At 45.9% G+C, this 14,861-nt stretch overlaps 1 protein-coding gene across 4 annotated transcripts in view; it reads right to left on the minus strand.

Moving 5' to 3' along the window:
* The window catches only part of WNK3 (WNK lysine deficient protein kinase 3), a 168,277-nt gene that overhangs the window by 86,917 nt on the left and 66,499 nt on the right, over positions 1-14,861 (minus strand). For all 4 annotated transcript variants that reach the window (XM_077283920.1, XM_077283921.1, XM_077283918.1 and 1 more), the window contains exons 4-10: positions 7,131-7,351; positions 6,283-6,440; positions 5,614-5,702; positions 3,451-3,670; positions 2,304-2,595; positions 1,207-1,403; positions 49-144 (exon numbers count right to left, since the gene is read on the minus strand). In XM_077283920.1, coding sequence (XP_077140035.1) covers positions 49-144; positions 1,207-1,403; positions 2,304-2,595; positions 3,451-3,670; positions 5,614-5,702; positions 6,283-6,440; positions 7,131-7,351 — 1,273 coding nt within the window. The remainder of the gene's footprint in view (positions 1-48; positions 145-1,206; positions 1,404-2,303; positions 2,596-3,450; positions 3,671-5,613; positions 5,703-6,282; positions 6,441-7,130; positions 7,352-14,861) is intronic.

Raw genomic sequence — 14,861 nt, forward strand, 5'->3', positions numbered from 1 at the left:
AACAAAAATGATAACATTACAGTTATTAACCAAAACGTTCTCTATTACCTGAACACTGAGCGGTCCGTCCATCACTGGCAGCTGTTGATATGGGGAGCCAGGCTGGGCCATGCACTGTACAGATAACATCTGCGGGATGGGCATCTGAATGAAAAAGATGAACGTTAATGAGACAAGTTGGTAAAATTACAGTTTCGCTTGAGCCTGATTACACAAGATGCATTACACTAATGGAAAGCAGTCAACCCCCCCTCCCATGGTTATGCGCCTAAATAAAACCTATGGAAGGGGTTGTCCTTAGTCAATCAAACCCATTTAAGAACTGGAAGTGTGGAGCTGGGCAGCAAAGGAACTAGGCTGATGTTTTAAGAGGGCAGTCACTGATAGCAATGAACCCTTGCTGGGAAAATATGGCATTTGTGTTGACAAGCCGGGGGGGGGGGGGGCAATCACTTTGGGGTTTTTTTTAGTGTTTTTTCACTACGCAGGTTTTGAAGACCCGTTCTTAATGTCACCATTATCAGATTGGTGCTCCCCTCAACACCCAGCAGCCCACCAATCCGCTGTTATGACAGAGGACGCCTGCAACTGTTTAGTCACTGCAGAAACTTTCCATTTAATTGGATAACCTCTAACTATCCTTCATTGTGGCTAATAGAAAAAGTACTGAAATGATCGACCCTTCTTCCATGAAGTTCATATGGAAAAATGTAGTCTTTGTGAAATAAACCACTTTAAGAGCTGGACATACTTTCAGGACATGTTCCCTTTCCGCTGTTGAGATTGGTGTGGATCCCAGAGGTGGTACCCTGCACCTATCAGATATTTATGCCATATCCTGTGGATATAAGCCAAAATTGCCTGTGATAGGACTATCCCTTAAAAAAAAGAAATGTATTTACAACAGCTGGACAGACAAATGCTGCATTTTCTTTAATACTGTACGCTACTAATGTTCAGAACTAGAAGAGGCATCATGTGAAGTTTCCCGCCGGTCCGTAAAGGGGTCTGCCTACAGATTCTAATTGGGTAGCTGGGGCATATGTAAAGCATTATATAAATAGAAGGGCCTCTATGGCAAGCATTTCCATTAGTCAAGTGTTAGATTACAAGAGCAGCACCGCTGCATATTTCCCAGCTCTCGCCGGCAACATCGCTGCTGGCTTGGAGAACACTATTCCTTTTATAGCAGGAGTGTGCACTCACGGTGTGAGTCGGCTGATAGTGTCCCATGACGTGCTGCTGAGGGTAGAACGGCCCCATGTGACTGGGCTCTGTCTGAGGCATGCCCGGGACATGCTGTACAGCGACTGCATCATGGGATGTAGCATACACGGCGCTGTGCTGACTCGAGGCATCTGACAGCGTGATGGAGCCTCCTACTACATCAGACAAGCCATCAGCTAGAAAAGAAATGATAAGCTAAATTAGAGAGAAAAAAACCATCATAAAACACAAATATATATGGTTGCAATAGTATTAAACCAACATGAATATATACAGAAATTCCCGAGGTGTTAAACCAGGGGAGAGCCCACAAACCCCGAAAATTATCCTATCTTTACTGTATTGGAGATAAGTCATGCCGTTAGAATATTTGGAGGAACAGCGTTTGACGGATCCCTGGTTCGGAAACAGCAATCACTTATTTGCTCTTGAGGATGCAAGAAAATAAATTGCTGACTGCCAAGACATCACATTACACAGTTTCCTATGTAAGCAAAATAAACTTAAAAGCAATTGTGATCAATAATACAAAGCTCATGCAGGGTATTATAGAGAGGTTCACTTGGGTTGTGGGCCCTATGCCACCAGAGATGAGCATATAAAACTTCAGTGAGAAAAGAACATTGGGTTAAATTTAATAACTAAGGGTATGTTTCCACGGTCAGTAAATGCTGCGGGTTGGACGCTGCGTACAGCCGCAGCATCCAATCCGCAGCGGCCAGATGTTACAGCACAGTGGATGGGATTTTATTAAATCCCATCTCCGCGATGCGTGCAGGGACGCCTCCAGCTTCCCTGCGTATATGCACATGAGGCGCGTCTTTCCAGACCGCAGCATGTCAATTTATCTTGCAGAGACACTCCGTTTCTGCAAGATAAATATCACAGTCCAATGTATAGGATGCAGTGATTCCGCATGGTTCAGTGAACGCATGCGGAATCACCGCGCGTACAAAAGCCGGCAGCGCTTTGGATGGAGCAGACATGTGCTGCGTACAAAGCGCTGCTAATACTGAACAAGGAAACATACCCTTAATGTAGCAAGTGCCAGGCAACATAATGTAGGGTGTACAGACCTGTAACAGATGAGCACTGCTGATATTGCTGCTGCTGGAGTTGCTGGCGCACATGCTGATCCACCTCGGTCTCTTCGCTCTCGTTCACTCCTGCCTGTGAAGCTCCCACAGGAACAGGGGCGCTAATCTGTTGTACTGGCGGCCCAACAGCTCTGCTCTGGGAATCCCGCCGTTCCTCTGTGTGATCGGCCTGCATCTTTCGTTCTCTCGTCTTTTTGATTAGGCACACTCTATCACGTATAGACTTCGCCACCGCCTTGCTGTCACTTTCATGGAAAAACCCGGATTTTACCTGTACAATGAAAAAAGTTAACTGCTAGCAAATATTGCATTATTTATTGAGAATGGACTGATGAAGGCACGAATGAATAAATATATAGCCACACACAGGCAGGCAGAAAGTGGGAGAGCAAGCCAAAGAGCCAGCGAGAGAGTGAGACAGGGAAAGACACACAAAAAGACAGAGGGAGAGACAGAGTGTGACACACACACAGAGTGACACACACACACACACACACACACACACACACACACAGAGTGACACACACACACAGAGTGACACACACACACACAGAGTGACACACACACACAGTGACACACACACACACAGAGTGACACACACACACACAGAGTGACACACACACACACAGAGTGACACACACACACAGAGTGACACACACACACACAGTGTGACACACACACACAGAGTGACACACACACACAGAGTGACACAGAGACAGAGAGAGTGACACACACACACACACACACACAGAGTGACACACACACACACAGAGTGACACACACACACACAGTGACACACACACACACAGAGTGACACACACACACACAGAGTGACACACACACACACAGAGTGACACACACACACACAGAGTGACACACACACACACAGAGTGACACACACACACAGAGTGACACACACACACACAGAGTGACACACACACACACACACAGAGTGACACACAGAGACAGAGAGAGTGACACACACACAAACACACAGACAGAGAGAGTGACACACACACACACACACACACACACACACACACACACACACAGAGACAGAGAGACACAAACAGATAAAGTCAGACACACTGATGGAAGCATAGATGGGGATAGATAAAACAGTCACCATTTCATAAGCCACTTCTTCAGGATTGTCCAAATCCAAGTTAAAGCTGAATTCTATAGCTTCATTGTCTTTGTGTTTTCCTTTGAGCTTTTTGGGATCTTCTACCCAAAGTCTTAAAGCTAGAGAGGCGTTCACACCATCATCATCCTCTGCTAATTCGACTCGTAGCCCAGTATCTTCAGCAAAGAAAGCATGATTCAAAAGGTCCTTAATGGATAACCTGGGGAATGAAAAACAGTTTTCATTCCTCTATATTTATATAGCATCAATTTACACAGCAGGGTTTACAAACCAGAGGGCGTATAGGCTGAAAGTTTCCCTCTGAGAGAAAGTTCAAAAACTCACAAATTGAAAGGCCCCCCATCATGGAGAAAGGTGGCCATGTAATAGGGCACATCCCTACTCCCAGTGGTTTACTATGGCACGTTCCTGAGCTACCGGAATAAACAATTAAATTATTGCAGATTTACTTTTGACACTAATGGTTGTTTTTATAACGGACATTGCTGTCATGTTTCTGGATGGCGCAATTACGACTGATTTATCACCAGGCATTACAGTAACCCACGGCTTTCCTTTGCGGTAGAGAGGTTACTAAGGGATGAACTCTGAGCTGTATATACATTACTGAGCAAAGTACTATACTGACCGTCAAGTTTCCTTACATATTTACTCTAGTAAGTACTAAAGTCTACATTTTTCAGATAAGGAAACCTATACAGGTCTCGACAATCAAATATATTTAAAGTGGAACTAAACTAGAATGTTGCAGCCACTTTGACTCTATGTTAATCAGTGAGGGAATAAGAATTTCTCATATGTGTACTTAATGTCAGGATCATTTTTCAAATATCTTAATCTTTTATTAAAATGATTGAAAAAAAATGTTGCTAAACAAAAATAAAAAAATATACATATTTGTTATAAATATATATATTTTATTTATTTATTTTTAAGAGACCTACTCAGTTTTAAAATAACTTTGGAGGTGTCTATACAATGGACAACCCTCAAAATGGATATAACTTTAAAAACGACACCCCTCCAAATATGCTGTCGGGAAGTTTGCTACCTCTTCAGGTGCCTAAAAATAGAGGAATAAACGAAAAATATATATATATATATTTTTCTACACTAAAATGGTGCTATTATCTTAATAGGCCACCATAGCTAGTAGACCTTGGATTTCCAAGGCAACTATTGGGGAAACCCAATCACAATATGAGGGTGCTGATGGGGATTTAAAAAAAAAAACAAAAAAAAAAACCCTTCCCCTCCCCCACCCCCATCCTCATTAACAACCTAGATGTGGCTGTAGATATTGCCAGCAGCATTTAGGGGTTAAACGTCAAAAATCGGTGCCAACGGTGATCGTGGCTAATGCAAAAGGGTATCAGCTATAGTATACAGCTGCATGTTAGACAGAGTTTATATTTATATTATACAGTGCTACATCTGTAAAAATTGAGCTAATGTCCTTGTAGAATACAAAAGTAGCTCTAAGGTGGTGGCTTACGAGGATCTACAAGAACATCATTCACCTGATAACCGACTGAACAACACTAGGGAGGAGCAGACCAAAATTTAACAGTCCGACGTTCTTAAGTGTCCGGTGACAGAGAGAGAGAGAACTCCGAACTTCGGGTCACCATACATTTCAACGGGGTTCTGGTTCATGTTTAAAGTCGGGTAAAGCTCTGGTTCCTGAACAGAACTTTCAACAAAGTCAGGTATCAGAACCCGAACTTCCAGGGTCCGCTCATCCCTAAATCTACACCCATTTTGAATGAGCGTGAATGATGCATTACATGCTGGCTAATTAAAGGGATTGTCTGCAAGTGAATTAAAAGTTAGCCGCGGGCAACAATACTGCTAAAATAATATATACTCAGCCATTTCGTCACCAGCGTTCCAGTGCTGCATCCCCAATTCTCACAGCTGGTCTTTATTTACATTGGCTGCAGACATCACCGTTGGTATAACCCATGTGAGCACTACAGAACAGGACTGCTGAGGTCCCTGATTGGCTGCAGCAGTCACTTGGAGATTATATGGGCTGTGGGTACATCACTGGAACAATGGGGGCTAGAGCATCTTTTCTTAGTTTAGCAGTATTGTGGTCTGGGAGCTGAAAGTTATGGACAATCCGTCGTATTTTCTTACCTTTCGGTCTTGTTTTGCCGTATGCAGCTTTCTATGATCTCCTTTACCTCCGGGTCAGACACTTTATTAAAGCTGGCAGGCTTTATACCCTGTATAGTATCAGAAAAGACAATTAGCAGTGCAGCTGTACTTAATATAATGTATCTTATTATCTGCGGCTTTATTGAGTAATCGACCCAAAGGCAAAAAACTTAAAAAAGGCATAAAAAGATCACGAGATGAAGAAGAGAATTGCTGCACGGGTGGGTCGCTATACCAAAATGGCAACAGACGGGAAAGGAAATAAATGTGGAACAGTCAGGGACTTGGAAAGCAAAACAGAATAAGTTACAGGTGAAAAGCAGCACATTTCACGTTATAATATGCCACAGCCAAAAGAAGAAGGAAGGGTAACGGATCGGATCCTACGGCTTTATAAAGAAGAGGGAAGGGTAACAGATCGGATCCTACTGCTTTATAAAGAAGAGGGAAGGGTAACAGATCGGATCCTACGGCTTTATAAAGAAGAGGGAAGGGTAACAGATCGGATCCTACTGCTTTATAAAGAAGAGGGAAGGGTAACAGATCGGATCCTACTGCTTTATAAAGAAGAGGGAAGGGTAACAGATCGGATCCTACTGCTTTATAGAAGGAATAATTCAGCACAACCGTGTTAAGAGGCGGACATACACTGGTTACTTTGCGGTAGATCTGAGCTGCGTTCTGGCATTCAGAGTATGGATATTCTGAGGTAGCCATTTCCAGCATGCACATGCCAAATGCATAGACATCCACAGATTCATCATAATGCTCCTCGTACATTTCTGGGGCCATGAATTCAGGGGTTCCTGAAGAGAAAATGATCAAAGACCTTTTGAAAAGAAAGTAATTTAGAAAAAAAAAAAAACACTTTGCGATAGGAAAAAATGCAACATCTCATACATTAGACAGAAAAGTGAGGCAGCGCTTCAGGAGCCAAAATAGTGGAAAAACATTACAAAAAAATAAAGATTTCTAAAATGTGGGTATCTAAAGAGCAGCAGATGACAAATATATTCTTCTATAAAACATGTAAATACACTAATAATAGAGGGGTTAGCATTTAGGTGATGAGGGTATGTGAAAAATTAAATAGTTGCCCTAAAAAAATGCAGAAAAGCGCCTGCTTTCCACAGATGGCATCCAGGGCCCGTATCTCTGCAGTGCAGTATGCCAGATCAAAAGAGACTACTAGACATTTACACATTAGTCAGCATTAAATCATTTCTTCGAGGGAAAGGAGGGAGACAGAAGCTCAGAGCTCGTGGCCATGGTCGGGGGGGTTTCCTCCTTAGCACGACATGATCACATCTGTTCCCCGTGTGTTTGCGAGGGTTTCCTCCCACACTCCAAAAACATACTGATAGGGATTCTAGATTGTGAGCCCCAATAGGGACAGTGCCAATAATGTTTGTAAAGCGCTGTGGAATTAATGCCGACATATAAATGAAAAAAATAAATAAATAAATCTATCTTGGTCAAACATGACACTAGCTCACCAATCACACTCTTTGCGAAGGACGTCCGCATCAATGTGGCCAGCCCGAGGTCTCCGATCTTCACAGAACCGGTGGGCCCCGTGATGAAGATGTTGTCACATTTCAGGTCGCGGTGGATTATAGGAGGAGTCCGGGTGTGAAGGAATTGCAGCCCTTTCAAGATCTGTCTGCACCAACTTCTTAACACTTTGGGCTTCATTACTTTAAATCGTTTCAAGTAACTGAATATAAAAAAGCAAAAGCATTGTGTTAATTTCTGCAATCAGAGCCCAGGAAAGGTGCAGAAATATAGAGCTTTTACAGTGTCTAACACCCCAATAACACATAATGCAACTTTCTCTACATGTTACCAAATGCTACAAAAGAGAAATGTTAGATATTACTGATCCTAACACTTAGAGGTCCTTAAAATGTAACTGCACTTTCAGAAAACATTGGACAGGAAAGAAGTTCTGGATAAGTACCAATCAAGGTGCGGGGACACTAGGAGGTGGCAAAAATGAAGGTGCAAAGGCACTCAGCAAAGTGCTGCTCTCCTCCAAAGCAGAAGACAGAGACCAAAACTCTGTAAATCATAACTGTCATTTTAATTTTCATTTCAGAAATCAAATCTTAAACATGAAAATAAACGACTTAGCAAAATATAGCTTATCAGAAAAATCGCCTTTTTTTCTCCTCCTGGACTGATATTGCACTCTCAATACAGGGGTAAAAACTGTATTCAGTGAAGACAGATTCTCTCATTACTTAAAGGGCACCTATCACCCCGTTTTTTTCGGTATGAGATAAAAATACTGTTAAATAGGGCCTGAGCTGTGCATTACAATAGTGTAGTTTGTGGACCCCGATTCCCCACCTATGCTGCCGAAATACGTTACCAAAGTAGTCATTTTCGCCTGTCAATCAGGCTGGTCAGGTCGGATGGGCGTGGCTTCTTCCCCCAGATATTGCGTAGTTTTCCGTTGGTGGCGTAGTGGTGTGCGCATGTCCAAGGTCCCCAATCCTGCACGGGGGGGTGAAAATAGCAGCGATGTCCGTTATTCCATCGGTGGTCGGTGGGCGCGGCCATCTTCCTTTGGCCGCGCGTGCGCAGAAGCGGCGCTCTGCTGGCCGCGGCTTCAGGAAAATGGCCGCCGCGATCTCCATCTGCGCACGTGCGGCATCCCGCGGCCATTTTCCTGAAGCCGCGGCCAGCAGAGCGCCGCTTCTGCGCACGCGCGGCCAAAGGAAGATGGCCGCGCCCACCGACCACCAATGGAATAACGGACATCGCTGCTATTTTCACCCCCCCGTGCAGGATTGGGGACGTTGGACATGCGCACACCACTACGCCACCAACGGAAAACTACGCAATATCTGGGGGAAGAAGCCACGCCCATCCGACCTGACCAGCCTGATTGACAGGCGAAAATGACTACTTTGGTAACGTATTTCGGCAGCATAGGTGGGGAATCGGGGTCCACAAACTACACTATTGTAATGCACAGCTCAGGCCATATTTAACAGTATTTTTATCTCATACCGAAAAAAACGGGGTGATAGGTTCCCTTTAAATAGGAGATAACCGCTGGTGCTCATAAGATTCTATGCAGGATGGAGGAGCTAGAGGCCGATATAGACATTCTGCTGCAAGTTCTCCTGAATAATCAGTTACAGTTCTCCATAAAATATAATCTGATTAATGTGAAAATCTGTAGGATTCACGGAAGACAGATTTTAACCAGTGAATTGAGAATTTTAAGAATGGAGGATCATTACAGGAGGAGAAAGAATCTGATGTATTAAATAAGATGCATTACATAGTTTCTAATTTTCAGGTGCACCATAGATGAAAACAAACCAAAAAAAAATTATGGTTAAGTTCATCTTCAGACTGAAAGTAGAGCAGAGCTCAGACCCCTTTTAGTTTTGCGATGGTGGGGGGTCTCTGCTCCCAGCTATAAAAACTTTACAAAAGTAACAGCACTTTCGGAAAACTTTATAAAAGGGCAACTGCAAATTGTGGAAAAAAAGATAATATACAATACATATACTGTATTAGGGAGTGGAATTATTGGTCATTACCCCTATACATTACTCTAATAAGGCTATGTGCACACGTTGCAGATTTGACTGTGGAATTTTCTGTGCAGATTCTGCATTTCTGGGCAGAAAACGCAGGTCAGAATCTGCGGCTTTTTTTGGTATGTGCACACGTTGCAGATTTTTGTGCGGATTTCTTTCTTTTTTTCCCCCTGCAGATTTCTATTATGGAATGGGTGCAGAAAAGCAGCAGATCTGCAAAAAGAATTGACATGGTGCTTTTTTGAATCTGCTGCGTTTTCGGTGCAGATTTTTCCGCATCATTAGCGCAGCATTTTTTTGCCATTGATTAACATTGTACTTTAAATCACTTGCAGATCTGCAGCGTTTTTGCGCGTAAAAAAAAGCTGCAGATCTGCAGGAAGTCTGCAACGTGTGCACATACCCCAAGAGTCGTCCTCTTGGTGGGCTGGTGCCATGAGAAGTTACAGCTGTTTTCTCCAACCATGCACTGAGGACCTGCAGCTTCCAGAACAAGCTGATAGCTGTAGTTCTGTAATAGCCCTTAAAAATAATGCAGGGGCAGACTAAGGATGCATTTCCATTAACAATGATATTAGAGGGAACTGCTTCTACTGTAAGGCTATGTGCACACGTTGCGGATTGGGGTGCAGAATTTCCCGCACAAAATCCGCATCTCCTGGCAGAAACCGCAGGTGCGGATTTACCGCGGATTTTGTGCGGTTTTGATGCGGAATTAATGTGGATTTTGTGCGGATTTCATGGGGTTTTTACCACTGCGGATTTCTATAATGGAAGGGTGCAGAAATGCTGCAGTTCCACACAAAAGAAGTGACATGCACTTCTTTTCAATCCGCAGCGGATTCAGTGCGGATTTTTCCGCACCATTAGCACAGCTTTTTTTTTTCCCTATTGATTTACACTGTACTGTAAATCACTGTGCGGAACTGCAGCATTTCTGCGCGGAAAATCCGCTGCAGATCCGCACAAATTCCGCATCGCGTGCACACAGCCTAACTTGTCCACATACAGTGCCAGTACATGTGAAGCAATATGTTGCTTTTTCCAGCCCCACATTAAGTAGCTCAAAAAGAACAATGTCCAGTGCCGGATCTGCTCTATAGGAAGGATGAAACGATTTCCTGCTATGTACATTGGAGTTTGGAAATGGATTTCTGCTCATTTACGGCAACAGGGGTAATGTATATTTTACTGGAAATTTCCACCATTAAGTGCACATCGTACTTCCTGTAATGTCAGGTTTTGGTCAGTGCAGTAAACTGAAAACCTAGAAAGGAAGCATGTAGAATATATGGAACAACTTTCCTTGATCAGGAACTTGAGTCTGCAATTCATATGTCCGCGAAAAGGAGCAAATGAGCAAAGGAAAAAACATGGGTCTCCTAACAGCGCTGCCAATTACTAAAATGAAAACCAATGATCAGCTACACTACCGTTCAAAAGTTTAGGCTCACTTAGAAAATTCCTTATTTTGAAAGAAAAGCACAGGTTTTTTTCCAACGAAGCCAACACTAAATGATTCAGAAATACACTCTATACATTGTTAATGTGGTAAATGACTATTTTAGCTGCAAACCTCTGGTTTCTAATGCAATATCTTCATAGATGTATAGAGGCCCATTTCCAATAACCATCACTCCAGTGTTCTTATGGTACTTTGTGTTTGCTAACTGTGTAAGAAGGCTAATGGATGGTTAGAATACCCTTGAAAACCCTGGTGCAAGTATGTCAGCACAGCTGAAAACAGTGGCTGATTAGAGAACGTATAAACCTGACCTTCCTTTGAGCTAGTTGAGAATCTGGAGCATTACATTTGTAGGTTCCATTAAATTATCAAAATGGCAAGAAAAAAGGAGATTTTTGTGTACTCACCGTAAAATTTCTTTCTCTTAGCCTCTAAATGGGGGACACAGGACCATGGGTGTTATGCTGCTGCCCACTAGGAGGCGACACTATGCATAATCTGATAAAGATTAACTGTGGCTCCTCCTCTGCAGTATACGCCCCTGGACGGAATCAGCCTTCTCCAGTTTTGTGCAAAAGCAGAAGGAGGAACACAGGGGGGGGGACACAGGACCATGGGACGTCCTAAAGCAGTCCCTGGGTGGGAAGCAATGGACGAATATTGTGCAGACAGGCCCCTATACTTAGGGCACCGCCGCCTGCAGGACACATCTACCCAGGCTCGCGTCCGCTGAGGACTGGGTATGAACCCTGTAGTGTCTAGTAAACGTGTGTAGGCTAGTCCAAGTGGCCGCCTTACACACTTGTTGTGCCGAAGCCTGGTGCTGAATGGCCCAGGAGGCCCCTACCGCCCGTGTAGAGTGTGCCGTAATACCGGCTGGAAGAGAATTCTTAAGGCGGTAGGCCTCTTGTATGGTGGATTTGATCCACCTGGCAAAGGTAGCTTTGGAAGCTGGCAGACCCTTGTGGCCACCTTCCAGAAGGAGGAAAAGAATCAGACCTCCGGAAGGATGCAGTCCTAGACACGTATATACTCAATGCCCTGACGAGGTCAAGCGTATGCAGAGCCTTCTCCACTCTATGAACTGGGACCGGACAAAGGGATGGTAGTGAAATTTCCTCATTGAGGTGGAAGTTGGACACAACCTTCGGAAGGAAGGATGGGACCGTACGAAGAACTACCTTGTCCTGGTGAAAGGCCACGAAGGGCCATCTGCAGGAGAGTGCTGTCAGTTCAGACACCCTGCGTAGCGAGGGGATTGCCACCAGGAAAACCACCTTCTGGGAGAGAAGGCGGAGCAGTACCTCCTTAAGGGGTTCGAAAGGTGGTTCCCGCAATGCTGTCAGGACCAGGTTGAGGTCCCACGTTTCTAGTGGTCGTCTGTAGGGGGGAACCAATCGGGAAACCCCCTGAAGGAAAGTCCTTACTTGCGGCTTGGTAGCAATGCGCCATTGAAAAAAGCACTGAGAGGGCTGACACCTGGCTCTTAAGCGAGCCTAATGACAGCATGGCCTCCAGACCCGATTGGAGAAAGCCAAGTACTTTGGGTAGGGAATAAGGGAGTGGGGTCTGGCCACGAGATTCGCACCAGGTAAAGAAAGCTTTCCAGGTACGGTAATAAATCTTGGCAGAGGCTGGCTTCCGTGCCCCGATCATGGTTCCAATGACGTCCGGCGAGAGCCCTGCCTGGGTTAGAACCAGGTCTCAAGGGCCACGCCGTCAAATTGAGAGCCCCTGAGTTCTGATGGTAGAACGGGCCTTGTGATAGAAGATCGTGGCGGTCGGGGAGACGCCAGGGGGCGTCTGCTGTGAGTTGTACGATGTTGGCGTACCATGTACGTCATCTGGGCCAGTCCGGTGCAATTAGGAAGGTTGGAACTCCCTCTTGTTTGATCTTCCTCACCACTCTGGATATCAGGGGGAGAGGTGTTAAAATATACAGAAGCTGGAACTGGGTCCAGTCCTGAACCAGAGCGTCTGCTCCAAGCGACCGCGGATCGTGTGTTCGGACCATGAAGTTGGAGACCTTGGCATTGAAGTGGGATGCCATTAGGTCCACATCCGGGGTCCCCCAGCGATGGCAGATCTGGTGAAAAATTTCGGGATGGAGAGACCACTCTCCCGAGTCTATTTCTTGTCGGCTGAAGAAATCTGCTTCCCAGTTGTCCACACCTGGAATGTGGACCGCCGAGAGAACCGACCCTGTCTCCTCCGCCCAGTGGAGGATATGTGACACTTCTCGCATCGCCTGGGTACTGCGGGTCCCCCCTTGGTGATTGACATATGCCACAGCCGTGGCATTGTCCGACTGTATTCTGATGTGAGAGGCTACCAGTAAGTGATGAAAGGCCCTCAATGCCAGGAGGATGGCACGAATTTCCAGGATGTTGATGGGCATGGTCGCTTCCACTGGGGACCACTTGCCCTGTGGTGTAGGTGCACTGCACCCCAACCCGTCAGGCTCGCATCGGTGGTCAGAACTTTCCAATGACCTGTGAGAAAGGATTTCCCCTTTGCTAGCAAGGTTGGCTTTGAGCCACCAGTGCAGGGACCTCTTGGTTGACAACATTAGCCGGAACTCCCTGTCGAGAGAGAAAGGGTTCTTGTCCCAGGACTTGAGGATGGCTGGCTAGTTGGAGAGGCCTGAGACGAAACTGGGCAAATGGGACGGCTTCTATTGCTGCCCCCATCCTGCCGAGGACTCTCATGGCAAACCGGAGAGATCGAGGGGGTTTGCGGAGGAGGGTGCGAACTCATATACGGAGAGCCAGTGCCTTGTCCTTGGGAAGGAGCACTAGACCCCTGGAGGTGTTGAATAGCATTCCCAGGAATGTCAGAGACTGACTCGGGGTTGGTGATGACTTTTGTAGGTTGACTAACCAGCCCATGCGACTCAAGAGTGTCGATTGCGATTGAGACGCTGAGCTCGCAGTCCTTGAAGGTGGGAGCCTTGATGAGTAGATCGTCCAAGTATGGAACGACTACTATGCCTCTGGAGTGCAGGACGTCCATGGTGGCTACCATGACTTTGGTGAACACTCTGGGAGCCGTGGCAAGTCCGAAAGGGAGAGCCACGAACTGGTAGTGGTCCTGGTCAATTGCGAACCTGAGAAACCTCTGATGGGCAGGTGCAATGGGTATATGCAGGTATGCGTCTTGTATGTCTATGGAGGCGAGATATTCTCCCTTCTCCATGGACGCAACGATGGACCGAAGGGACTCCATGCGGAAGTGACGGACCCGTAGGTATTTGTTGAGTTGTTTTAGGTCCAGTATGGGCTGAACGCTGCCTCCTTTCTTCGGAACTACGAATAGATTGGAGTAGAACCCTCGGAAGCGCTCGGCCATGGGGACCGGTACTATGACTCCTGCTTGAAAAAGCGAGGAGACCGCTTTCCGGAAGGCACGAGCCTTGACTGGTGGTATTGGGGGGACAGAGAGGAAGAATCGGTCCGGTGGGTTGGAGGTGAAGTCTATTTTGTATCCGGAAGACACTAGTTCCCTGACCCACCTGTCTTCTGTAATAGCCAGCCAGACTTGATGAAAGAGCAAAAGTCGGCCGCCTACAGGTGTGGTGTCTTCCGGGGTCCGTGAGTCATGATGAGGAGAAAATCTGAGATTTTCCTCCTCTAGGTTTAGACTGGGCTGCTTTTGACTGCCAGGTCTTGTCCGACCTTTGCGTTGATCGTGAGTTGTTCCTGCGTGGGGAACGGTTACGATTTTGTGCTGGACGCGAGACGGACCAGCCCGAAGAATTCCGAAAGGATCGGAATTGAGTTTGGTTACGCTTCTTGTAAGTGTGTTTAGGTTTTAGTTGGGGAAGAGAGGTACTCTTACCCCCGGTGGCGTTGGATATCATTGTGTCCAACTGTTCACCAAAAAGATGCCCACTGAGGTAGGGGAGGTGCGTGAGGGACTTCTTTGAGGCTGCGTCGGCTTTCCATTCCCGCAGCCAGAGGATACGCCGAATTGTGATGGCGTTTGATGCTATCCCGGCTACACCCCTTGCTGAATCCAGAGCTGCATGAAGCATGTAATCTGCTTTGACTGCTATTTGAACCGCTTGGTCCGACAGCTCAGGAGCGGATGCTTGGAGAGCTTGTAAATTTTTAGCCCAGGCCAGAATGGCCTTGGTAGCCCAAACTGAAGCGAACGCGGGAGCCAAGGATGCCCCTACGGCCTCGAAAATTGAATGAGCCATG

The sequence above is a fragment of the Ranitomeya variabilis genome, chromosome 2 (genome assembly GCF_051348905.1).
Source record: "Ranitomeya variabilis isolate aRanVar5 chromosome 2, aRanVar5.hap1, whole genome shotgun sequence".
Lineage (NCBI taxonomy): Eukaryota > Metazoa > Chordata > Amphibia > Anura > Dendrobatidae > Ranitomeya > Ranitomeya variabilis.